This window comes from Bombus bifarius, unplaced genomic scaffold (genome assembly GCF_011952205.1).
Source record: "Bombus bifarius isolate JDL3187 unplaced genomic scaffold, Bbif_JDL3187 scf7180000009125, whole genome shotgun sequence".
Classification (NCBI taxonomy): Eukaryota; Metazoa; Arthropoda; class Insecta; order Hymenoptera; family Apidae; genus Bombus; species Bombus bifarius.
The window spans coordinates 5,232,527-5,256,930 of NW_022884914.1; the positions used below are offsets into that span (position 1 = coordinate 5,232,527).

Here is a 24,404-nt window from a genome sequence, read left to right on the forward strand (position 1 = left end):
ATATATATATACACATAGGTACTTTCTTTTTATCATTCTTGTATACATGCATTGTCAGTCTTTTTCTAACTGTTTATTCATTAGGATCTGCTTAAAAAGATTTATATATCCTGCCTCGGAAATTCTAAATTACCAAAAGTACTTATCTTTATCACTAGCAGAGATGAGTTCCCACAATCTATATTTAATCTTTCGAGTGCTTCACTTTTTCCGCATGTGTCATCAATACATATTATATAAAAAGGTCTATAGCGATAAAAATGTTATCGGCACGTATATATATATTCCACGTCAGAATTAACAGGCATAGTCATTAGAAGTTACGCTGGTTAATCAACAAGTGACAATGAATAATAAATTCATAACATTACTCTTGGTCGTCCTTTGCTGCGCTCTTACGGTGCATCAAGTGTCAGCCGAAGTACCACCAGGTAAGGAACTTTATTGTTATATTTCGTACTTATATATCATAATTTGTATTTAAATTTCTTGTTTAGAAAATTTGTTAAATATGGATGACTAGTTCAGCAGGTTCTCGAATTTTTTTTAGAAACGAATTTCTTACTGTGAAATAGTGTATTGTCAATATTATAAAATAATTCGTATAAACTTAAAGATTACATTCTCTACGCTAGTCTTATAATTGTCATATTCGCTTTTAATAGCAAGGATTTTTCGATCATTAACAGATTGTACTTTACCATTGGTGACGGGCTCATGCAAAGGTTATTTCCGGAGATTCGGATACGATGTAGAGATGGGTCAATGCGTACAATTTATACATGGAGGTTGCGAAAGAAACGCGAACAATTTCTTAACTCTGGAAGAATGTGAGCGATCATGCTTAGTTTAGTAAGTCCTGTTTGTTTTTAGTCTATAGCATTTGAAAAACGGATTAGGAGAAAGCCGCTCATACAGTAAGCAAAATTAGTTTTGGCTTTTTCCACTGAATATTAATTATCACTGGTTAACAAATTTTAACCTTTTTCCAATTTTACAACCTTGTAGAAAAAGTTATACACGAAAGAATCTCTGCTATTGTCAACAACAAGGGCATAATACCAAACCATCAATTTAGTCTTCAAAAAAAATATGATACCATTGAGGAAAATCATCGTGTAATTCAACAAATTCTCTGATCAGAAGAAAAGGAATATTGTTCAGCATTCTTTCTTGACATCGAAGATGCATTCGACGCAATTTGGTACAATGGATTACTCTCTAAACTACGATGTCTTCTACCCATTCGATTACACACACTAATCACATGTTACATTGAAAATACATAGTTCTACGTAAAAGTTGAAGACACTATCTCTGATATCAGTTCTATTAAAGCCTGTTTGTTTATATCAGAGGTGGAATTGTCAGACCCTAAAATTCTTAGTCTGTTCGCAGAGAAAGTAGTATAAGAACTATGCACCTGTCTCGTTTAAATACTAACACGTACAGATGTTTATAGCTGTTATCTCGACTCGCTGAGCAGACTATAGACATTCTTACACATTCGAACATCATGTATGTATAATGTTATGTATAATTGATATATATCAAATACAATTAATGTTGATACCAATGACATTACGTCTCAGCGCAGCGGGGTACAGCATTTTTCAATAAAATTAGAGAAATGCACTGTCACATGGTATGCGAAACGTGTAAGTACTAATAGGGTGAACCAGTAGGATTATGTATTAAGTAACATTGAATTATTGTGTATACATCGTTCATTTCCAATTCAACGACTAACTCTGTATTATATGCATATAGTGATTTTACAAAAAAGTTATGAAGATAAAATTAAAAGTATTTAATAACTTCATATCAGAAACATCTTGTGGTCAATTTTATTTACCTCTCATTTGTTCAAAAATAATACACTGATCATCATTATCTATCAATTAATCATTATTTGCTGCTTATTTGTTTAAATTTGCGTTGTTTAAGAAAGATTATCCTTTTGGACTTAATCCAGTTTATTTACCATAAATCGCAACAACAGGTACCGGTACGGATACTGGAGTACCGCAAACTTTTAATCTGTACCGAAATTTAACGTGATGGTTCATACAAAATAAATCTTCACATTCTCACACTCATCTTTCGTATATACAGGATGTTTGGCTACAGGTGTAAATAAATTTAACGGATAATTCTTTAAACTAAGATAAGATGAAAATAAAAAATTAAAAAATTGCACTTTTGGCTTTGCTTTTTAGTTATTGACAATTAAAAATTAGCCGAAATATCCCTGTGCGCAAGCAAACCTCCTTACACAAGCGAAAGTAGATCAGCCTAAGCAACGGGGTACACAGGGATCCTTAAATCGAACGATGCATAGATAGTAGCTTATCTCGTACATGTCGTAGAGAAGAAGATTATGACATTTGAAGACATAAACCATCCTACGCGACGTTTTGTAAGTAAAATCGTAGATTAAACATTATATCTACCTACTCTTTAAAATCCATAACAGTATATCGGAAACTGTCCCACAAAATTTTCAAGTTTAGGAGATTAATATTTTCTTTAATCCTTTGCCTCCATAAATACACACATAAACAATGTTTATTGTTAACCCATAGTAGGTAATTGAGTGCGCTGCTCGCGCAAAGAGATAAAGCCTGAACGTTGTAGAAAATAAGTGAATGAAATGAACCGAGTTGATATAATTACAAACAAGTCGTCTGTAATATTTCCTATATTCGCTGTAGCAAATTGCAGAGGGCGTAAGAAACCCTGAGATTTTTTTCTAGGTCGGTATTTCAGAACCTGAGACACAAAGAGCTATTTAATGTCACGTCTACTCTGCTTTTAGTTAATGTCACTACTATACTGAATCGATAACGTCGCATGTGACACGATGATGATAAGGAGGTCAGATGATCACCAAAACATGGAACACAAAAAATGTATGTTAAATGTCATAACTATGTTGTATTTAGTTAATGGTGTGGTATTAAAAATGCATTGAGTGTCACATCTATTTTATACTTTGTTTGTGGTACATAATACATGTGATGTTTGTATAGGAATGTAGCAAATTTTTATTTCTATTGACTCAATCAGTTTTGCTAGTTCAAATGAATATAATTTCTATACATACTGCTTTAAATAGTAAAATATAAATCCTAGCAATTGCCTATATCTCATTTATGGTTTTATTGTTAGGTTAGCATGTTAACAACGCCACGAACAAAAATGCCCGCTGTAGCGATTTTGGCGCCCTAACTTCAGACAGTGTTAGTATGTATATGTATAGAGGGAATTGCTTTAAGTTTGGACACTCGTTTAACCTGTTTGTAGTGTGACAGAAGATTTAAAAGCGCGATAAGTGTTTTATAAAGCTTTATTTCGCTTAGTACGTAAGAAAACATCGTGTGGAAAAACGATCATACCAAGAGGTACATTGTAACATTTATTTCTTTCATATTCGTGTGAACAAATCGCTTTTGTTTATTTGAAATACATAACCTATGTTTTCACCTATAGATTTATTTAGAAAGTAACGTGTGCTAAGAAAATTTCTTATTGTTTAATATCATTTTATTATCATGTTTTGCATTAATATCACATTCCTGAATTTCTTTCTAGCATACAATCATTATAAGACAATAATACTTGTTTACGCGGATTTCTAACCTGTAAACAGAAATGTTATTTATTCTCCACAGAATTCAAATTTATTTATTGTTCTTTAATTTTCCATGTTCGTAATGTACATAAACAACATCTCTGATATTAAATTTGCATATCATGTAGTAAAACTGATTTAACACGTAATAATACTTATGTGTATATTTACAGTGATATGAAGAAGGTAAAGCTGTGACAGTGGGAATTAAACATAAAAATAACCCCGGTGACGACAAGAATATTTAACCTTATGCCCTCAGCTACCGGTACGTATTAAACAGCTTGTAAATATATAATTATTTATCTCTTTTACAAAGGTATTGTTCTGCAAATAATTTTGATATTAACTCCTCAGCTTTATTATAGTAAAATTTATCAAAGTAAGCCTTGAGAAGTGTTGGACTTGACATATATTTGTTGAAATTAAATGATAATTGATTGTATAATGAATACCAAAGGTGTAACACCAATATCTGACCTTTATATAATCAATGTGGCACATACGTATTGCAGGAACTGTGAAGCAAAATAAATAAAGTACTTTGGATTTGTGTGGATGATATTACGTGAAACATACTTCCAGAAGAACTACATAATAGAAGTCCTCTTTAAAAGTAGTAGAATAGATTATAACATGCAATGAAGTTCCCAAGAAATATTCAGTCGCTGTTGCTGCAAGAAAAGGTGTGCGCTTTCAGAGAATTTCAGAAGAATGCACAAATCCTAGAAGGTGCAGTTATAGAGCCATTATATAGGCTCTGTAAGATAAATAATAAAATTTTTAATTTATAAAAAAATGCTACAAACTACTGCATAGTATCTGTTATAATTTCATATAATTTGGTACAGAAACATGTTTAAATAATCTTTATGTAACAAGTTTATATGTCAATATAACATAAGGTATATGACCATTGATTAAGATATAACAATAGAATTCAATTTTTATATTAAGATATGACTATATATTACACAGTTTACGATCTTCATTTATGGTTGGTCTGTACCTATATGTAATACTATCAAATCATTTTTGTATTATTCAAGAACTAATGCTTACTCAAGGCAGTTGAAAAGAGTGGATATGGATATTCAAACAGTACCAACCAAAAATGGTTTTTCCTGCTATCTGTAATGATACAATTAATTACACTATAAAATATAATTTACCTAACACTAACTATTCAAATAGTAAAAGGGAAACACTACATGAAAAGTTACACATATAATGTATCGGTTTATTATTAGTATCGGACCAATGAATACTGATAATAGTCATTGTCAGTTCTTTTCTTTTTGTTTCATATAAAATAATACTTATATCTTTACACATTTTCACAGGAGGAAATAACCCCATAGGGCAACAGAAGGGTGGGGCGACTATGCCCAGTAATGAAGAATGCGGGATCCGAGATGTTTGGGGACATAATCTCGAAGAAGAATTTCGAACAATTCGGCAAGTCGTGCAGCAGTATCAATATATTGCAATGGATACTGAATTTCCAGGAGTAGTTGCTAGACCCATTGGTATAATATAATAAAATTATAATTTAGTTGTACAATAATTATTTGTAAAATAAAATATGATACTTTATTATAGGAGAATTCAGGACTAGCGCCGATTATCAATATCAGTTATTACGATGTAATGTAGATCTCTTGCGGATAATCCAACTTGGTCTGACATTTCTCGACGAATCGGGAAATACACCTGGTGGTAGTTATACCACATGGCAATTTAATTTCAAATTCAATTTACAGTAAGTTATACATAATTCAATATAGAACAATATAAAGACATCAAATATAACAATACTAACGTTGAACAATTTTTTAGAGAGGATATGTATGCGCAAGATAGTATAGATATGCTACAAAACAGTGGTATACAGTTCAAAAAACACGAAGAAGAGGGTATTGATCCGTTAGATTTTGCCGAATTATTGATGACATCGGGAATTGTTCTTGTTGACGACATAAAATGGCTATCCTTTCATTCTGGTTACGATTTTGGCTATCTATTGAAACTTCTTACAGATCAAAATTTACCCCAAGAAGAAAGTGAATTCTTCGAACTTCTTAGGATATATTTTCCAACAATATATGATGTAAAAGTATGTTTTGTATAGACATCTGTTATAATAAAAACTATTTCCACCTCTAATATGTGACATTTTGTTCACAGTATTTAATGAAATCTTGCAAAAATTTGAAAGGAGGTCTACAAGAGGTAGCAGAGCAATTGGAAATTCAAAGAGTTGGTCCCCAACATCAGGCTGGTTCTGATTCGTTACTTACGGGAATGGTTTTCTTTAAAATGCGAGAGGTAAACAAATATTTCGAATAAAACTATATTAACCAACAAATCGTATATTGTCTTATTTTTATAATTATATATGTTGTTTTAGATGTTTTTTGAAGATAATATTGATGATGCGAAATATTGTGGCCATTTATATGGTTTGGGAACATCATTTGTCGTAAACGGTTCAGGAGGATACCTAGACAGTAATGGAGATAATTCTTCGTCTTCGTAATGTTAAAAAATACCACATCTCAGTCGCAACAGATTATTTCATTACAAATAAAATGTTATAAATAATGTTTCACTTAATGGTCAAGCGTATAGTTCATATCCACAATATTACATTCAAATCACTGCTGTAGATTAAAAAATATTACTACTTGAAAATGAAACTATAGGAACATTTTTTCATATTTGTGCATTTTTTGTATCCTTCAATTTGAGACTTTCATAGGTTTCTTCTGTGATACATGCTATTAATCGAGAACACTTACAATACTGTGCAACATAAAATATGTAATATAGTTTCCTTACAAGCATTTGTGACAATATTGGTATACAAGATACGATTGCAGTACAAAAGAAAAAAAAGGAAACAAATCTACTTTTAAGTGTTTTGCAAAATCTCTATTGGGATATGGAAGGTTGGCTAAGAATAATGCAAAAAAAAAAAAACGAAAAAATTAAGAAAAACAAATGCAAGATTGCATTGTTTAAGTACATTTATCAGTGTTCATATGTACATTTATCATGCAATGCATTTATAGATCACTACTTTTTATGCCTGATAATTCCTTATAATTAGCGTTTTAATAAATATTCATCAAAATTACGCTTTGTGCAATTTTAGATCAACAGAATAAAATATTGTTGCGTAGTATTTGAGAAACATATTCTATAATTCTGTTATCCTATTTTGTAGATACAATCAGCAAGTAATTTCCTCTTCATTTTTTTACATTATTTTTCAGGTAGTATTTCTCTTACACATACTTTTTATTGTGAAACGAATTAGTAACGTGACTAGGAAGATCTTTTGCCACACTTCAAAAATGAATATGGTAAAATACATTTCTTTTGTAAATAACACATCGTTCCGAAAATACAATAAACATCTTAAATAAAAGCTTTGTGATTTTTAATATCAACTACACAACCAAAACGAGAAAAAAAGAACATTCTGAGTTACTTGGCAAATAATATAATAAAAAAACTGTGAAATCCGCTTCAGTTGAGCTACGGAAGACTTGGTCGTTGGGGACGAGAGACGGTACTTCACCACACATCGAATATAACTGATTAAAAGTAGATGTGAATTTTCATACATATTCACTAGATCCAATCATGCCTCGTCGTGAACAGCATCCGAAATTGGAACATTTTCTAGAAGTTTCGCGGCTTCACGACTCAGGTACGTCTTTAAATGTTGTAAATTTAAGGCCTTCGAAATTTCCGAATCCGAGTGCATCAGAGACTCGAAGAGTCCATTAAAACATTAAAACTTGGCCAGTTAAGAAGATCCCCACCGAAGATCGGTGAAACGAAGGTAGGATCCTTGAAGACACGAGACAGCTTCTTTCCCCTGACAGTTTTAATTATGCCGAGTTTATTCCGAGTGGTTCCAATAAAATATACCCGACGATCTCATGTCTGAGAGCTTCATTTAACTGATCACGAGTTCGATAAATCCGAGTAAGTGGATGCGATTCGAGAGGCAGACGTAAACGGAATGGTTATTGGCAGCGCAGTCCGAAGGGTAAACATAGATAGTCCCCAACTCGGTCTACCATATTTGATTGGGTTTTAGCGGGCCCTATGGGTCCTGTTGGGAATCCATGCCAGCAAGTTCCTATGTTACATTGTCTTACCAACGAGCGCCTTTTGGACCAGTTACAGAAATTTCAGGAGATGGAAGAAGTCAGTTACAGGAGCCCTGCTTCAGACGAAGGCAAATTCTGCGAAAGTCACTTCCAGAAGTTTGAGTTAATTTATTCGTCGTCAAATCAAAACTAGCTCTGTCCTTTTAACCCGGCTATGCCTGATTTGACTCGGAAGTGGTCTTAGCTTGGATCCGAGGACATTCTTCTAGGTGACCCTCTTTCGTTACGCATTGAGTATCGGAAATTCAGAAGAGCTGACATTGAAGTTACATCCAAATTTCCGAAAACCTTGTTGGTCATGTTACGCGAAATATGATTCCTCGAGTGCTACTCCAGACGGATCGCTGGTAGTACGAACTAGAATCAACGTAGTGTCAGTAACCTCGGCGTTTATGGTTACAACATGGCCTTTACCACGGATGATTTCTCAATCATCCCTCGATTAATCGTCACGTAGTGATGACGTCAGATATCGAGTAGCCACAAGCGGATAAGACTATAGCCATATTTCTACCATAGACACCAAAGCATAAGCAGTCTTTCGTCTCACTCACTTTTTTTACATCTTACACTCTCAATATCATTAAGCATATTATTAAGCGTTATTATTAGTCTTTAATTTAGTCGTTGTAGCGTTTATTGTGTGCAGTTATAATCATAGTTATCGTCCTTTGTATATAGTTTTGTAGAAATAAATGCGTTAGGCATTCATTGCTGTGCTAATGTGGGTGTAATCCTTATCCCGCGCACCAGCGCCTGACCACATGCAACCTCAAACCACAAGCATTATCATGTTATTCGATACAGTTTTCGGCAGACGAAAACGAGTGAGCCATATATTCTTTGTTTGTCGAACAATTAAGATTCCACCGCATTGCTACCGCTTTGCTTTATTGCACAAATGGATACAATACACCTTCGAAGTTCGAATGGCTCAATGTTCGAACAAAAATGTCAAGAAAAAGTCAGCTTAGCTAATGATTAAGTAAATCATTATGAAATCGAAGAAGGACAGCTGCAAATCGAAAAGGAAAGTTGTTAGAACCACGATAGAGGTGAAAAAAGATCATATTCAAACATGAGGATGGCGTTCGTACATATCTCGGATCCAAGACAATTCACGTATAGGACCCTATGATTCAATGAAAGGAAACTCTCTTTAATAAAGTTAGATATTTTTTGAGTTTATATATTCCTTTTATGTAAGATTTTATGTATTTTTTTTTTTTTATACACGATTTTATGCATTAAATGCTGTTATAAAAGCATCAGGACCGGATTAATCCATTCTATGTCAATTTTTATAGGAAAATGATTTCAGTTTTCGAACAAATCGATTTCCGAACAGTTCGTAATTATGTTCGACATCAGAGATTCCACTGTATTAGTTAGGTGCGTCTGACACAAGCCAGGTCATCGCGCGCAACGCACACATAGCATGATAATATGGATGATCAGTGAGGACGACGGTTTGGACATCAAACAAACATTAAGAAACTCAGATCACTACAGAAACACCGGTCATCCTAAAGAAAAGTCTAGGACAAGTTGGGGAAAATCCGGACGGACGATAACCGTACCTGAAACGGATTATGTTCAAACTTGGTGTACCTATTGTAATTATTTATATTGCTCGTGCATCCGAGTCTCTCATTTTAAAATTCGGCATTTTTCCCAAATTCTGCTTGTCGAAATCGAGAGTAAATGCAGATACAATTTTATCTCGTTTAAAGGGTGTTTTGTATCCTTTCGAAAATGGGTCACTAGTTCTTCGTTCGTTTTATTCGTTCAAGTTTCAACGTTACCTTATCCATCCGTAGTAAGAAGATAAACGAGCTTTATCACAATATTACTGATATCAGTACCGCTATCACTACTCGTTACCTGAAACCAAGCTCAGTCTCTTTTACTAAATCAGACAAATCGGTACAATTTACTTCTGGATATTGAAAATGCGGAATGAATCGTATCTCGGTCGTGTTTTTGCTTTCCCAAAGTTGATCGTTTTCTGGTGCCTTCTTGTTCTACTGACCAGTCACATATCAGCACAAGTTGAAAATGAAACGTTCGAAAGTGTATTTGGACTGGATAGACTGGATAATAAGGAATCGATGTACCCAGAAATTAACAAGAATACCGGACAAATATCTCCGATAGAAACGCAAGATTTATCCGAGGTAGTGGACTTGATTAAAGATGAAGATGATCACAAGGAAGGAACGGAGACAGGAGCGGAAGATGTCCCAGCCAGTACCAATGACAACCCCGACGAAAAAAATATACCTGAGGGTAAAATCATGTCTTCGTCTGGTTTCTCTAAGAAAATGATCGGAAAAAAGAATGAGAAGTATGTGAGGTACGGTAAGTATTTCGATATCAAAGGGCGTGACCACTATTTCTTTTTCTATTTCTGTAAAGAATGTGAAAAAATAAAACAAGACAGAATGTCTTTTAAATTCTAGGAAATTTATTTAGCGAAAAAACGTTGTACGTAAGTCAAATACATTCTTTTTAATTGGTGAATGTATTATTTTGTTATATATAGTCCAACTAACGAATCACATCTTATCTGTTTTATCAGTTACTCACTCTAGTATGAATCGAATGAATCATTGGATTGTATCTTTTGTAACTCGTTTTTCAATCTTCCTTCCACGTAGATATATTCCTCATATCTAGACTAAAATTATTTCGTTTGTTTTTACTTTTACATTTGGTCTAATCTAAATGATCGTGTTATCGCCCCTGTAAACATATTTCGCTCGTTGACGTTGTTTGTGGATACGTAACAGCGATGTTAACAGAAAATCTGCTAAAACTGGTAGCAGTATTTTCATTTTCTTATAGAGTTATTAATCGAGCTACTAAAAAATCCAAATGCTTGAAATTATCGCACGTGATATCAAATATCGATACTAAAATATTGCAATTCGTGTATCCTTATAGATTCCGATTTACCGGAAGCAGACAGATACGCGCCTCGTCCAGATGATTCAGTTCCAAATTATGTCTTAACAGAGACGAGACTGAAAGAAATTCGATCAGAATTCATGTATTGGTACTTCGACAAGGGTGGTAGCGATGACGAAGGCGATTATCAAAGGGAAATCCAAGCTTCGACGCCACAAGTACACAAGAATTTCAATTTTCAATTACCATTCTTTGGCTTCAGATTCAATTACACCAGAGTATGTTACTATTTGTTATCCTCTTATCATTAGTGATTATTAGATAATCTAATCTAAAAATATTGTCCGTTTAAAAAATTACAGGTATCAATGAATGGCTTCCTAGAATTTAGCGATCCTCCGATACATTATACATATCCTCTCGTATTCCCGATCAAAGATTGGCCAAGGAAGAACGATCCTAGTTTTATAGGGATATTTTTCAGTAAATGTCGCATAGGAGAAATAAGACCAACCGACATAGATCAGAGGAGACCCGGTGTATACTTTAGGCAAGTTAAAAATTACTAAAATTATTAAATAACATTTTAGATGATATTGGAATTTATCACGAAAACGAATTGTAGACTGGAACGAGATTTACAAAGGAGAACAGATCAATTTGGCGTCGAAATGCGTGAACGCCTCAAATGGGATATCCGCGAAGGAATTATTGGTACAGATGCCTTCGACCCTAAACACGCAGTCATAGTAACGTGGAAAAATATGTCCTTCACCGGTGGTATCGATAACTCCCTTTACAACACGAACACGTTTCAAATGGTCCTGGCCACAGATGAAGTGAACACCTACGTCATATTTAATTACCTGAATATTCAATGGAGCAGTCACACGGAAGCTGGTGGTGATACAATGTATGGAGAAGGTGGAGTCCCAGCATTTGTAAGTTCATTCAACTTTTATATTTTGCTCGTTACGACTGCATCAAATACATATACGCTTTTAATATAAGAATTTTATGATTTATTTAGGAACACAATTGTTTATCGTGTAATGATAAATTTATTGTCGGCGATATATTTCAGTGATGAAATGGAACTCGGGAAGTTTCCTAGTTTCCTTCATATAACGTTGCCTATTTAATTTTATAATTAATCGATCGAAATTAATTAACCAGTGTTATCTCTGCTTAGGTCGGTTTTAACGCTGGAAATGGCACACGAAGCTACGAATACAAGCCCTTCTCTCAAATGTCGACGATTCGCGATTTAACCGGAAGAGGATGGGCGAACGGTTTTCCAGGACGTCATATGTTTAGGATAGATGAAAACATAATGCCTGCAGTTTGCAATAAAGATATTTGTAAGATTGAACAACGCGTAGCGAGGAATCATTAATAATTAATGATAATGTCGTATATAATAATACGTTTTCCAGCTGGAGCAAATTTGCCTCTTGTGTTTGCACCCGAAAGCGGAAACATGTTAGGCGGTACCATCGTGAATATTACTGGTCCGTGTTTCAACGAGACTGAGAAAATTCGATGTATGTTCGAAAGTGAGTGGGTGATAGGTACTGTAGTGGACAAAAACCGAGCGATATGTGTTCAACCATTCGTGAAGGCACAAGGATATATTCGATTCGCGATTAGCATTGGTGACAGTAAAACATACAATTGGAAGGGAAAATATTTCATTGGTAAGCTGATAACATACGCAGTGACTTGTTAATATAATTAGGAATATAACTAAGAAATATCATTGTCGTAGTTTTTACGGTTCTTTATAATAATTTAAAAGAGTAGCTATTTAATTCGAAATAAAGATAAATAAAGAATTATGATCTTCAAAAGATATATATTAATTATAATAATTCTTATCAGAAACCCCAGCTACAGCGACCGAGAAAATCTTTGTGTCCAATAGCGTTCACCAAGCGTATCCAGCTGAAATAAAAATTACTTGGGATCGATACAATTTAACCAGCAATTTGAACGCGGGAGTACAAATATCTTTGTGGGGATATCGTGAGACGAAAACTACTCCCGAATTTGAATACATCACTAATTTGGAGGTTGGTTCGTGAAATCATTTGCCTGTGACATAATATTTAATTTTATTATCAATTAAAAAAAATATTATAATTGAAAAATTGTAGACAGCATATACGAATTTGGGTAGCTATATTATAAGACCAGCAGCATACCGTGACTTAAGCAATCCTTATCAGCAAGACATGACTTTCGGTTTTATCCAGCTCAATTTAACAGATCCGCAGCAACAAACTGGCCTTAACATCACACCGTATGTAAATTATATGTAAAAAAAATACTTTTAGATATTATTTGGATAGTCGAATTACAAAAAATGTTTGTATAGGAGCCTATGGAGTAGACCAATTCCATTAGCCTGGTACTTTGCTCCACAATGGGAAAGAGGGTATGGCTCAAAATGGCCTCAACGACTTTGCGACAAGTGGATCATGAACGACAGATATTTGAAAAATTTTGCGGCGGAAATATCCCTGTGTCCGTGTACTTTAAAACACGCATTAAATGACAAAGGTCGTTTCCTTCCGGATTACGATTGCGATAAAGATTCGAATTTGGATTGCATGTATAATCTGCATGCGCATCATTGTGTGAGAACAGGGGCGCCAAAGTAAGTAAGATTTCTGTTAGTATAGAAGTAGAATATTATAGGCAAAAGGTATTTTAATTTTTAATGTATGTTTGCTTGAAATTGTTATTGGAACGAAGTAATGATACAATCGGAAGAAACATTTTTCTCATCCTTTCCACTATTCCCAGTTCTTCTTTAATATAGCTCAACATTGCCGATTTTTCTTTTATATCATACTTTACTTCTTAATTTTAGCATGGACGGTTCTGAACAGCAATGTTGCTACGATAAAAATGGCTATCTAATGTTGACTTACGATCAGCAATGGGGTTCGAGACCACATAGGTCCCACAACTTAGGATACTATCCATGGGACGAGGCGAACAAAGTACCAACTCTTTCTCATTGGTACCACGACATAATACCATTTTACATGTGTTGTATGTGGCAAGAAGAACACGCAGTCGGTTGTGAAACGTTCAGATTTGAAAGACGACCAAGTCAAGATTGTATCGCTTATCAGTCTCCAGCTATCGCGACGGTGTTTGGTGATCCTCATATTGCAACATTCGATGGCTTGGAATATACCTTCAATGGAAAGGGAGAGTTCGTTTTAGTACGTGTGAATAATCTGAAAGATAAGCTTGACGTGCAAGGTAGATTCGAGCAGTTGCCGAATAACGTGTATGGTGAAGTTAGGGCTACGCAATTGACATCCGTAGCAGGTAATTAATTTACAAAAACTAGTAAAGTTATAAAAATTTGATAATTCCTATTGGAATTAATTTAATATTTTTCTATACAGCAAGAGGAAATAATTCAGCAACCATAGAAGTTCGATTAAGGCCAAAACACTCGCAATGGAGATATCGCCTCGATGTCTTCGCCAATAATCGTCGAGTATACTTCGATAGGCCATCCATAAAATTTCAACACTTTACCGGCGTTGTTGTTTATACACCCACGTACATTTTAAATCAGAGTGAAGTGATCATCATGTTTGATACTGGTGCAGGTGTGGAAGTAATCGAAAACGAAGGATACATGTCAGCCAGAGTTTACTTACCCTGGACGTACTTGGTACGATTTAGAAAATAAATATGGATTTATATAATAAATACTGACAAATATATAGAATTTATAAATTTATCTATTTCATCTTAGAATAAAACCAGTGGTCTATTTGGAAAATGGAATTTTGACATTGCGGACGACTTGACAAATCCGGATGGACAGCAAGTAGCAGCGTCCAATTTGAACCACTTTGAGGCTGTACATAAAGACTTTGCGATTCATTGGATGTTGGAAGATAAAGAAGACGACGATAAAGGAGGACCATTGTTCACCAGAGAGTTTGGCAGAACTGCGAGTTATTATTCCAATAGAACCTTCGAGCCCGAGTGGCGTAAGACGCCTGCAGAGATACTACCTTCGAACAGGTGACTGTTATTTTAATAGTCTATTTATCCATCAGAATAACGAAATATCGAACTGTTTATAAAGAAAATATTTATCTTCCTCCATTGCAGGTCGTACGATATACAACGAGCTGCTGATCTTTGTGGACAATCATATCAGTGTCAATATGACTACGCAATGTCGCTCAATCGTGATATGGCTCATTTCACGAAAAATTATTACAATACGTACACTGAAATAAGGGATATCAATATAAATGAACGAGGTGAGTTACAAAAGTTTTTAGAGGATATTTAAGTCAATAACTATTTGTATAATTTGTTTCACGTTCTATTTTTTATTATTTCAGTGGTATCATGCGGTGTATTGGAGACACCACGCTTCGGACGCAAGAGTAACTTCTTCTTCGTGCCAGGTACGAAGGTAACTTTTGAATGCAATCAGGACTTTATATTGGTTGGCGATCAACGACGTGTATGCACCCCCGAAGGTCGTTGGAACGTACCGGAGTACGGATATACGGAGTGTCTACGTGAGTATTTGAATTATAATTTTATATAATTGTTTTCTAATAAGACAAAGTATCATACAATAATCACCTGTTGTTTTTCTATAACTTATGTATACTTATCTTTCGAAAATCTTATTGATCTCCATGGCTACATTTCGCACATTGAAAATAATAATTCATTATCAAAACGGCTACCCCAACTACAAGAGAAATAAAAGAAAATTCTTTGGTATTACATAAATATAGGTCAGATCGAGTATGCTCAGCGTACAGCATGGACAACAATGGGCATTATTTGCGCCGTTTTAATTCCTGTAATAGCGTGTGTTGCTGGCGCCTTTCTTTATGTACGAAAGAATCAAGCGCAGGAAAGTTCCTTGAAATCGTGGCGTTATTCTGAACGCGGTTCTGGTGTTGACAATGATTCAACGCTGTTGTCTCGGTTAAAATCATTCGATAGACCAATTTCACCCGTTAGCGACACTAGCACTAGTTCGAGTATGATTAAAAAGCCTCATTCTTATGACAAAGTTTATCGTACACACGAGCCTTTGCCTAACAGACCAGATATTGATTTTGAAGATAAAGATTGGGATCTAAAAGAACCCACTTCTCTGACAGAATCGGAAAAAAGTACAACAGACTCTACCAGAAAAACTGGAAGTCCCAGTAAAGAAAGTGACGTCTAAAATATCAATAATATTAGATTTTCATAGATTTTTAAATAATATTCACGCAATATACTTGACATTTCAGAAGTTCGTTATTTATATGTTTCTTTTTCTTTGGGGAACATCTCTTCCATAACAGACATTTATCGATTTTTATTTCATCTCTGGTAATTATTTGCAGTCATATTTTCGAAATAATCCAGAATTAAATCACACACACTCGAATATCATTTGCACAAGAAATAAATTCATTCGTCATAGGAAATGAATTAAATTTTACGCCCAGAATTAATAAGACTTAATGTGTGTATATATATATATATACTGGTTTTGCTGTGGAATAGAAATGTTCTTTATTTACAAAACGATACATTATTACGTTATTATACCGCACATAAGCTTTATACTTTTATAATATGTAATGTATAGTATAAATATTTGATTGCATTAAAATGCATTATTGTTTGGAATAATGGAAGTTTATTGTGACGTTTTTATACAAAATATTTGCTAATTAATGTAAAAAAATGCAGTTTAATAAACTTTTCTATACCTTTAAATATTCAGGAAATTTCTATTCCACATGCATTTACTACACTTTTGATAAATCGTTTTAATACCTACTTGATTTTCATAGTGGAATGGAAATTTCCACCAAAAATATTGTTATTATTTTTTCATTTTTTTTATTATTCTCGTCCTTTATCCTTTATCCTTTCTTAATTATATTTGTTTTTATATGTGTATATATTATATCGATTACTATGTTTTTCATTTGTGTAATCGTCAATTATATTAATGCTATAAATTGTATTGAAAATCACAGGTCAACAGGAATATAGTTCTCGTCAAGCAGGTATCACAGCTGGTATAGTACTTGCTTGCCTAATACCAGTTATAGTACTGATTATTTTTGTGGCATCCAGACTTCTAAAGACACAGAAAGAACAAAGAGAACAGGAGGAAGCATTGCATAGGTATTGCAATTGGTATCGTAAGTTACAAATGGTAATTTAATCAAATATTAATCTTTTTATTTTTTCTACAGAGCGAGAAGTACAGAACTCCAAAGATTACGCAAGCTCAAAGATGAACAAGAACCTACTTCACACACCAGTAAAGCAACAGAAATAAATTAAATAATGGACGTATTTTTATACAAATTTTTTTTATAACTTGTTTCATATCATTGCACATTGTATTCTTATCATTTACTCACTTCAAGACTTAGTTATATTTATTTTAGAAAAATATGTCTAATACATAATATAATTTCCGTACAACTACTTTTATAGTTATTGTTCAGATTATGTTTAGTTAGTAGCTAACGTGACATAAAGCATTTAATTTAGAGTGCAGCTAAAGATTCATTTTTTCTCTGTCAGACTACATTTTATGACATAAATCTTCTGCATAAGGTGGAAAGCATATTTAATATAGTATTACTTTATATTAATGTTAATACTGTACATGTAAAATATTCGATACGCAGGATATCCCACTAACTTTCTTATGAGGTAATATCTCCGTTACTGCTAATGATACGGGAAAATTCCAAAGCAACAGATTGCTTGGTTCGGAGGGACAAATATTATGATGAACAAAAATTTTCTCTTAACGTCTTAACGTCTTAACGTTTTTCGAGATTTCAAGCTCATCGATGTTTTTTTTAAATAGAATCATATATTTCTTAATGAGGAGGACAAGGAAAACAAATATAAAAACAGTACCTTACGTCCTTTCTTCTCTTTTGTATAATAAATTTTATAAAATAAAATTTAAAATATCTATTAATTTTTTATAGAAAATCTGGAACTGGATCGATTAATATATTAAAAAATATATTCAAAAATGCTTGTTTATCAGAATATTTGTCCCTCTGAACCAAATAGTTTGTTGCTGTGGCATTTTTACGTATCATTAAAAGTAGGACACTCTGTGTATGTATGTATAATTAGAATTTTATACAATCAACAAAATATATAAACGGGTTATGAAATATAATTTTTTAAAGTATTTTATAAAATTTTATAAAATAAAAAGATGGCATTTAAATATCACTTATAATTATCAAACCGCGATCACACTTCCATAAATACAACAATACTATTATTTTACCGCTTTATCTGTTAATGCAATGTACAATGCGATAACTGTGATGTACATACAATTGAAGATTGTATCATGCATAGTTCAATGAACTTAGATTAATATAAGTATTAAGAATATATATATTCAAAAGTCTCATCATGAATAATTGTTACATTATACCTACATAGCCAATTTTTGGGGAAAATCTAGTTTTAAAAATCTAACATACACTGCATACATATGTATGTGGCATCCTGGCATCCTATGTTACTTGCGACTAACTTCAGTTCACAGTGTTGATGTTGCCCTCTCGTAACAAAAGTGGGTAACTACGTAACGAGTTACCGACTGTTCGACGACTCTTGCTGTGTTGCTCAGACAGAGTAGTAATTCTACTACTACGTTATCCAGTGATTAAACTATTTATGTTAGACTTCCGGCTTCGAGTGTTTAGGATGCGTGCTGTTCCGTCATTGTTCCTAGATAACTGTAATTACGCGAATTTGCTTAGTTTACAGCAAACATTCCGAGACATAACAGTGATTCATTGAAACGTAAACGAGTGCTGGTGCCCGAGGAGATTTATGTCTGCAAATTCACATATAGAATTAATCACGTTCGAACCCTGTATCCCAAAGTAGTTGGAGCAATGAATTTAAGTGCGTGACAGACGGTGACAAAAACTGCGACATTGGAGGTATGTGTTCCTTTCTATATATTTAGTTATCCTATATCCAGTTTATATTATTTCATGGTGTTGTTTCCAATAAGCCAATTGTGTTACAACAAAGTGCATTAACCTATCTCTTTTGTTTTTGTTCCATGCCACGTTTGCGCATGTCAAGTAATTTAAATTGTCAAAATATCTGTATAGATTATAAACTTTTAGATGTTTTTACATATCTTATACGTATGATAAGAGTATATATAACAATACTGTAATAGACAAAAAAAATATTGTACAAAACATTATAGGGAAATTTATATTTGCATAATTTTTAGGTAGAATAGAAAATAAGACAAACGTAGAACGGCTCCAAAAACAGCATAACATAGTAACATACAGTAGTATCGTGTTAATTGGTCAAGATTTCGCTTCGTTGCTATTAACTGCCCAGGCAGGATCTTGGGGTCAATTAGTGCAGCACTACTGTATTTATCATTCATTTGCACAAAATTTAATTCTTGATTAGTCTACTTTACTAAAATTTGAACGTGTAACTTGTACCTCCAATCGCTACATTGATTTTTCATTTTTCTTTATAGATCTTGGCATTTGCGTAACAGAGCTCATTCGTTAATCATTCTACGAATTGGGAAATATGTCTGTCATATTACAATGGCTCGATCATGGCTAGGATGTTTATTCGGTGTTTTAATACTATCCACAATTTTTTACCTGTATTTACTATTGAACGGTAATGCTCGAGTTTATACTACAATATTCCGTAATATTGATCTTTCGTCTATTATTATAGTTCCTTCTGCCGATATCAATTCCTTCAAACTTAACAATAAATTGAGCTCGCCCATGGACGTAGAGAAAGAAAGTCCACGCGTGGAAAAGCTGCACTTAGAAAATCATAACGAGGTACACAAATTTAGACCGTTTCTTGGTACATTTTGAATCGAAAATTAAAAATGAACATTGCAGAATATTTTCAAGTATAGTACATTTAATGAGTGATTCTTAATTGTGTCCTACCTTTAGCTTGTTAGTTGATTTTCGTGGATTATGATCAGCAAGAAAATATTACTTGATATCGTAGGTTGTGTAATTAAATAGTAAAGTTATGCAAGCAATAAATAAATGTAGTTCGTCCTATAAATTCAATTGAACACACACACAATTTTGTCTTTTTTTCATTCTCAAAAAAAAAAGACATTAATAAGTTTCTTCCAATTTTTGTATTTCATGTTGATTTATCCTTTCTTCTATTTCTTTAAGAGATACACTTGTAATATGAAGTAGGAAAATACTACTATATATGAATAAACTGTTCAACCTTCTTTTTTAATTACGATTAATTAGAACATATGTTCATTAAACCAGCAGGAGGAGAGAGAATATTTCAACACTTAATAAAAATGATTAAATGACTTGTACTAAGCCGTATTAATGTAAAACCAGATATAATATATCCTTTGTATATTATAAAATATCATCGTGCAATTAAGAATCACGCTATATAATTTGTAAAAAATTTAAATATGAAGGCGATGAAGATTAGCGATTTGTTTTAAGGTAAAATGCGAGACTATACACATTGCGATGGTATGCGCTGGATACAATTCAACGTTTGCTCTGGTGACAGTGGTAAAATCCGTTTTATTCTACCGCACTAAACCTTTGCACTTTCACTTGCTGGTTGATGAAGTTGCAAACAGGACCTTGACAACAGTATTTCAAACGTGGGATTTACCACACGGTTCGTAAAAAATTCACCGCGGATGTAATCTCATCCGTTTCTTAGATTAAATGTTTTTAAAAAAATTATAAGGAAGGTATTGTTGGAATATTTTCACTTAAATATATTTTAAAAATACGCTGTATATAAATATAAATATATATATATATGCCTTTTATAAATTTTAAAAGAATATTCAATTTTTTCAACAAAATGAAGCTTCCAAGATAATACATCTATCCAGCAAATAATTTAGGTCACGTACTCGTTACACTCTTCATGCTAATATAAAATGAAATCCTATCCAATTTTTTCACTACTCTTAATTTAAAACAGTGAATTATACTTTTTCCCTTCTTATGAACAAGCATTACACATGTATGTATAAATAATATGCATACAAATGCATTAATATGGAAAGTTGGATATGAAAAACGTCGAACAGTCGTTGATCCAATTATAACCAGCATGTAACATGACTATCGGCCGGTGAAATAAATTTGAACAACACATCAATATAAAATTTCTGTTATTTAAATTTAAGGAATGGATGATAAACATTTTTTTAGACGCAATTATCCTTGAGCGATATCAACGAATTCTATATGTTTGCAACATTTCAGTGAATTTAACGTATTACAAAGCAGAAAAATGGGTGCCAAAGGTGTCCTGGATACCGAACAAACATTACTCGGGCGTTTACGGTCTCTTGAAATTAATTCTGCCGGATGCGATGCGGGAGGATAAAGTGCTGGTATTCGACACGGATGTGACCGTGTTAAACGATGTTAGTTTGCTCTGGCAGATGTTCGAGAAGTTCACGAGCGATCAGGCCCTAGGGCTGACGGAAAATCAGAGTCATTGGTACATAAAGGCATTGTCTTACGGTCAGCGACCATGGCCAGCTCTGGGGCGAGGCTTTAACACTGGCGTGATGCTAATGCACTTGCAACAACTCCGTAAGAGGAAATTTATGAGCCTGTGGGAAACTGTTGCGAAGCGTGTTCTGGTCCATATACCGGAAACTAGTTTAGCCGATCAGGATATAATAAATGCTGTTGTCAAAGAGCATTCATCTATCGTATATAAAATACAGTGCACATGGAATATTCAGTTAAGCGATCACACGATTAGCGATATCTGTTATCGCGACACTAGTCAAATAAACGTACGTAACGTGCTTTTTCCTTGAAACACATTTTCAGGGCTTTGCTTTCTAAAGCAATTCTTCCTCAACACTAAGCGATTTTTTTTAGATCGTACATTGGAATTCCCCTCGCAAGCAAGATGTATATAATAAGCACATTAACCAATTTCGTAAGTTGCATAAAGTCTTCCTTGAAATGGACGGAAACTTATTACGTAAACGCTTATTTGGTTGTGATAAACACGAAACTGTATCGCAAGTAAGTTTCCTTTTTGTTAAAACAAAGAATATTTATACATATTATCAGAATATTATCAGAAAAGCTTCATTTTTAATGTAATTAATTTGTTAGATTACTTATGTTGTCTTATTATAAGGTTTTTAATAGACTATCCCCACAATTGTGTTAATTATACTTACCTACAAACGATCCAATAGCTTGCAAATTAAATGATCTTCAATTTATAATTATAATATAATATAGTCGACATTGCATGGAACATTTTATAGTACGATTTAGCAACTAATATTAGTAAAATAGAGATTTTGGATTTTTAGTACAACGAATCGACTCTGTGTCGAGAGTTTACAAGAGGCGCAACCACGTTGTATCGTACTCATCCTTTTCTCCTTGAATATGAGTACAATGTATATGCTTCAACAGACGTTGCTCTAGCAACTCAGTGTAGCGTGGAAAGGATACCGTTACTAGAAGACCTATCGAAACATTGGCCCGGTACCATAAGCGTTGCTCTATACCTTACGGACGCTGAGGTGCAGAATTTCCTCGAGTTCGTGCGCGGCTCCATCGAGCTGAGAAACAGGAAGAACATTGCATACCATGTCGTGTATAAGGATGGGGTATGTCTATCTACGAGAGTCTACATCTTGTACACGTATTTCAATAGTAAAGTTTATTAAATAGCTACAAGATGTTGAATTATTCTATTAGTTCTTGCATATTTTGTTTGATCGTCTTAATATCCTTATTAGTTTCGTTGCGGATAATTAATAATCTCCATGATAATTTAAAATAAGATAATTCTCAGACACGACAGGGATAAAAAAATTGCAGATTTTTATATTTTCATGCAAATTATTTTTAAAGGCATTCGAAATATGATTTTCATCAGATTATCGAAAAAGTATACGAATGGATTCTGCTTGAATGGTAACAGATGCACAGTCATTTTTCTCTCGTATTTGGGTGTCGTACGATCCTCTCTATATATATACATAAGTTTTTACGTATTCTAACAAGTGGGGCAAAGTCTGGCGCCAGAAGTTCAAGAGATGCAGAATCTGGTGCTAGAATGGCCAACAGATTCTTGAAAAAAAAGGGCAACATTTCCTTCGCGCATTATGATGATCAAATTCAGCGAAATTTATGTAAATGTATGCAGACAGTTACAAGTCAATTTTGCAACGTCCAAACGAAAGAAAATACTTTAAAATATTTTATAAGATAAGATATTAATATATATATTCATATTTAATTATACAGAACTCTTTTCATCCAGGAACTCTATCCCATTAATTATTTGCGAAATACTGCGATGTCGTATATATCGACACCGTTTATCTTCCAATTGGACGTCGACTTTTTGCCGCAGTACGGATTACACGAATCCCTTATGAACTATATCATTAAACTGAATATCAGCGAGTCGGACAAAGTAGCTTTGATCGTTCCGGCGTTTGAGACCGAGCGTTATAGGTATTTCCTCGTTAAAATCGGAACAAAGAATCGCGCGATGCACATTATTATCTTTTTTATAGGTTTATCTTTCCTGCTAACAAGGATGAACTTTTGAAGTTCTTGAAGCGTGGCGTTCTATACACTTTTCGTTACCATGTTTGGACTCAGGGGCACGCTGCCACAAATTACAGTTATTGGAGGAATACGATGGAACCATACGAAGTACATATACTGAAAACAACTTGAATCATCTCGCTTGTACGTAAATAATAAAGTTGATATCATCGTAGGTTTCTTGGGAACCAGATTTCGAACCCTACATCGTGGTCTCAAGAAAGGCGCCTCGATACGATACCAGATTCATCGGTTTTGGATGGAACAAGGTATCCTACCTAACACACTTGACGGTATTGGATTACAAGTAAGAAGCGTTTCATAAGTATCCTTTATAAATGACTTTAAAACACCGAACACTATAGCGCGATACCATAAATTGGAGATTTATATAGGTACATTGTCTTGCCGGATACATTCATTATCCATCGGCCTCACGCCCCTAGTCTCGACATCGGCAAGTTCAGAACTGACTCTATTTATAGAAGGTAACGTGGCAATAAATATATAATGTCAATAAAGTAATTGGGGGAAGAGTGAAATTAATGACAAAAATTTAAAATGTCGTGTCCTTCGCTTGTACGAATTTATTCAATAGTAAGGTTATTTGTACTTTAAGATTCTATATCCTTTATTTACTTTAAGCACTGTGTGTATTTAACGAATAAATCAATTATGGTATATAACATTGCACTGTTATTTGTTGTTATCGTTAATTTGCATTTTAGATGCCTAAAAAAGTTGAAGGACGAATTCGTTGAAGAATTAGTGAAGAAATATGGCATGCAGACGTTGTTGAAGTTAAAGAAAATGACCAAAGAAGAGAGAATATTAAAGTCTGTTGAAACCAAAAAGTAATTAATTATATTTGTAATGACAATAGAGATTACAAAAACGCAAATATTATAGCTATTTTCTCAATAAAAAGATATCAAAAAAGATGAGTATGTTTGCCTATGTTCTTTGTTAATTATTAATTAAATATTAGGTAAA

At 33.6% G+C, this 24,404-nt stretch overlaps 4 protein-coding genes across 11 annotated transcripts; all 4 read left to right on the plus strand.

Annotated features, from left to right (window-relative positions):
• Positions 1 to 292: 292 nt before the first annotated feature.
• On the plus strand, positions 293 to 1,770 carry LOC117213645 (kunitz-type serine protease inhibitor Bt-KTI-like). Of its 2 annotated transcripts, none has more exons than XM_033459167.1 (3): positions 293 to 431; positions 690 to 852; positions 1,009 to 1,770. In XM_033459167.1, coding segments are annotated over exons 1-3 (249 nt in total). In that variant the 5' UTR covers positions 293 to 346; the 3' UTR covers positions 1,010 to 1,770. The 2 variants fall into 2 exon arrangements, with proteins under 2 accessions (XP_033315058.1, XP_033315059.1); XM_033459168.1 differs by having other exon boundaries at positions 690 to 917; positions 1,009 to 1,579.
• Positions 1,771 to 3,184: 1,414 nt separating this feature from the next.
• LOC117213643 (CCR4-NOT transcription complex subunit 7) lies at positions 3,185 to 7,067 on the plus strand. 2 transcript variants are annotated; one of them, XM_033459165.1, is made up of 7 exons: positions 3,185 to 3,404; positions 3,808 to 3,902; positions 4,978 to 5,163; positions 5,237 to 5,396; positions 5,474 to 5,750; positions 5,822 to 5,962; positions 6,045 to 7,067. In XM_033459165.1, exons 2-7 carry the CDS (start codon positions 3,887 to 3,889, stop codon positions 6,171 to 6,173), a joined length of 909 nt encoding a protein of 302 aa, XP_033315056.1. In that variant the 5' UTR covers positions 3,185 to 3,404; positions 3,808 to 3,886; the 3' UTR covers positions 6,174 to 7,067. The 2 variants fall into 2 exon arrangements, with proteins under 2 accessions (XP_033315056.1, XP_033315057.1); XM_033459166.1 differs by lacking the exon at positions 3,185 to 3,404 and adding an exon at positions 4,150 to 4,320 and having other exon boundaries at positions 6,045 to 6,354.
• A 2,637-nt stretch (positions 7,068 to 9,704) lies between these two features.
• Positions 9,705 to 17,224, plus strand: LOC117213686 (protein mesh). 2 transcript variants are annotated; one of them, XM_033459230.1, is made up of 16 exons: positions 9,705 to 10,182; positions 10,768 to 11,009; positions 11,094 to 11,281; positions 11,357 to 11,672; positions 11,924 to 12,092; positions 12,168 to 12,428; positions 12,613 to 12,803; positions 12,888 to 13,033; positions 13,109 to 13,390; positions 13,607 to 14,076; positions 14,157 to 14,431; positions 14,516 to 14,790; positions 14,881 to 15,035; positions 15,120 to 15,302; positions 16,779 to 16,929; positions 17,001 to 17,224. In XM_033459230.1, the coding sequence occupies exons 1-16, from the start codon at positions 9,774 to 9,776 to the stop codon at positions 17,089 to 17,091; spliced, it is 3,804 nt and encodes a 1,267-aa protein (XP_033315121.1). In that variant the 5' UTR covers positions 9,705 to 9,773; the 3' UTR covers positions 17,092 to 17,224. The 2 variants fall into 2 exon arrangements, with proteins under 2 accessions (XP_033315121.1, XP_033315120.1); XM_033459229.1 differs by lacking the exons at positions 16,779 to 16,929; positions 17,001 to 17,224 and adding an exon at positions 15,528 to 16,512.
• Positions 17,225 to 18,443: 1,219 nt separating this feature from the next.
• On the plus strand, positions 18,444 to 24,350 carry LOC117213550 (LARGE xylosyl- and glucuronyltransferase 1-like). Of its 5 annotated transcripts, XM_033458972.1 has the most exons (13): positions 18,445 to 18,740; positions 19,046 to 19,195; positions 19,310 to 19,461; positions 19,522 to 19,634; positions 20,289 to 20,472; positions 21,075 to 21,619; positions 21,708 to 21,857; positions 22,157 to 22,459; positions 23,119 to 23,315; positions 23,378 to 23,519; positions 23,588 to 23,718; positions 23,807 to 23,899; positions 24,140 to 24,350. In XM_033458972.1, exons 3-13 carry the CDS (start codon positions 19,383 to 19,385, stop codon positions 24,267 to 24,269), a joined length of 2,067 nt encoding a protein of 688 aa, XP_033314863.1. In that variant the 5' UTR covers positions 18,445 to 18,740; positions 19,046 to 19,195; positions 19,310 to 19,382; the 3' UTR covers positions 24,270 to 24,350. The 5 variants fall into 5 exon arrangements, with proteins under 5 accessions (XP_033314865.1, XP_033314863.1, XP_033314862.1 ...); XM_033458971.1 differs by lacking the exon at positions 19,046 to 19,195; XM_033458974.1 differs by lacking the exons at positions 19,046 to 19,195; positions 24,140 to 24,350 and having other exon boundaries at positions 18,444 to 18,740; positions 23,797 to 23,899.
• Positions 24,351 to 24,404: the final 54 nt, after the last annotated feature.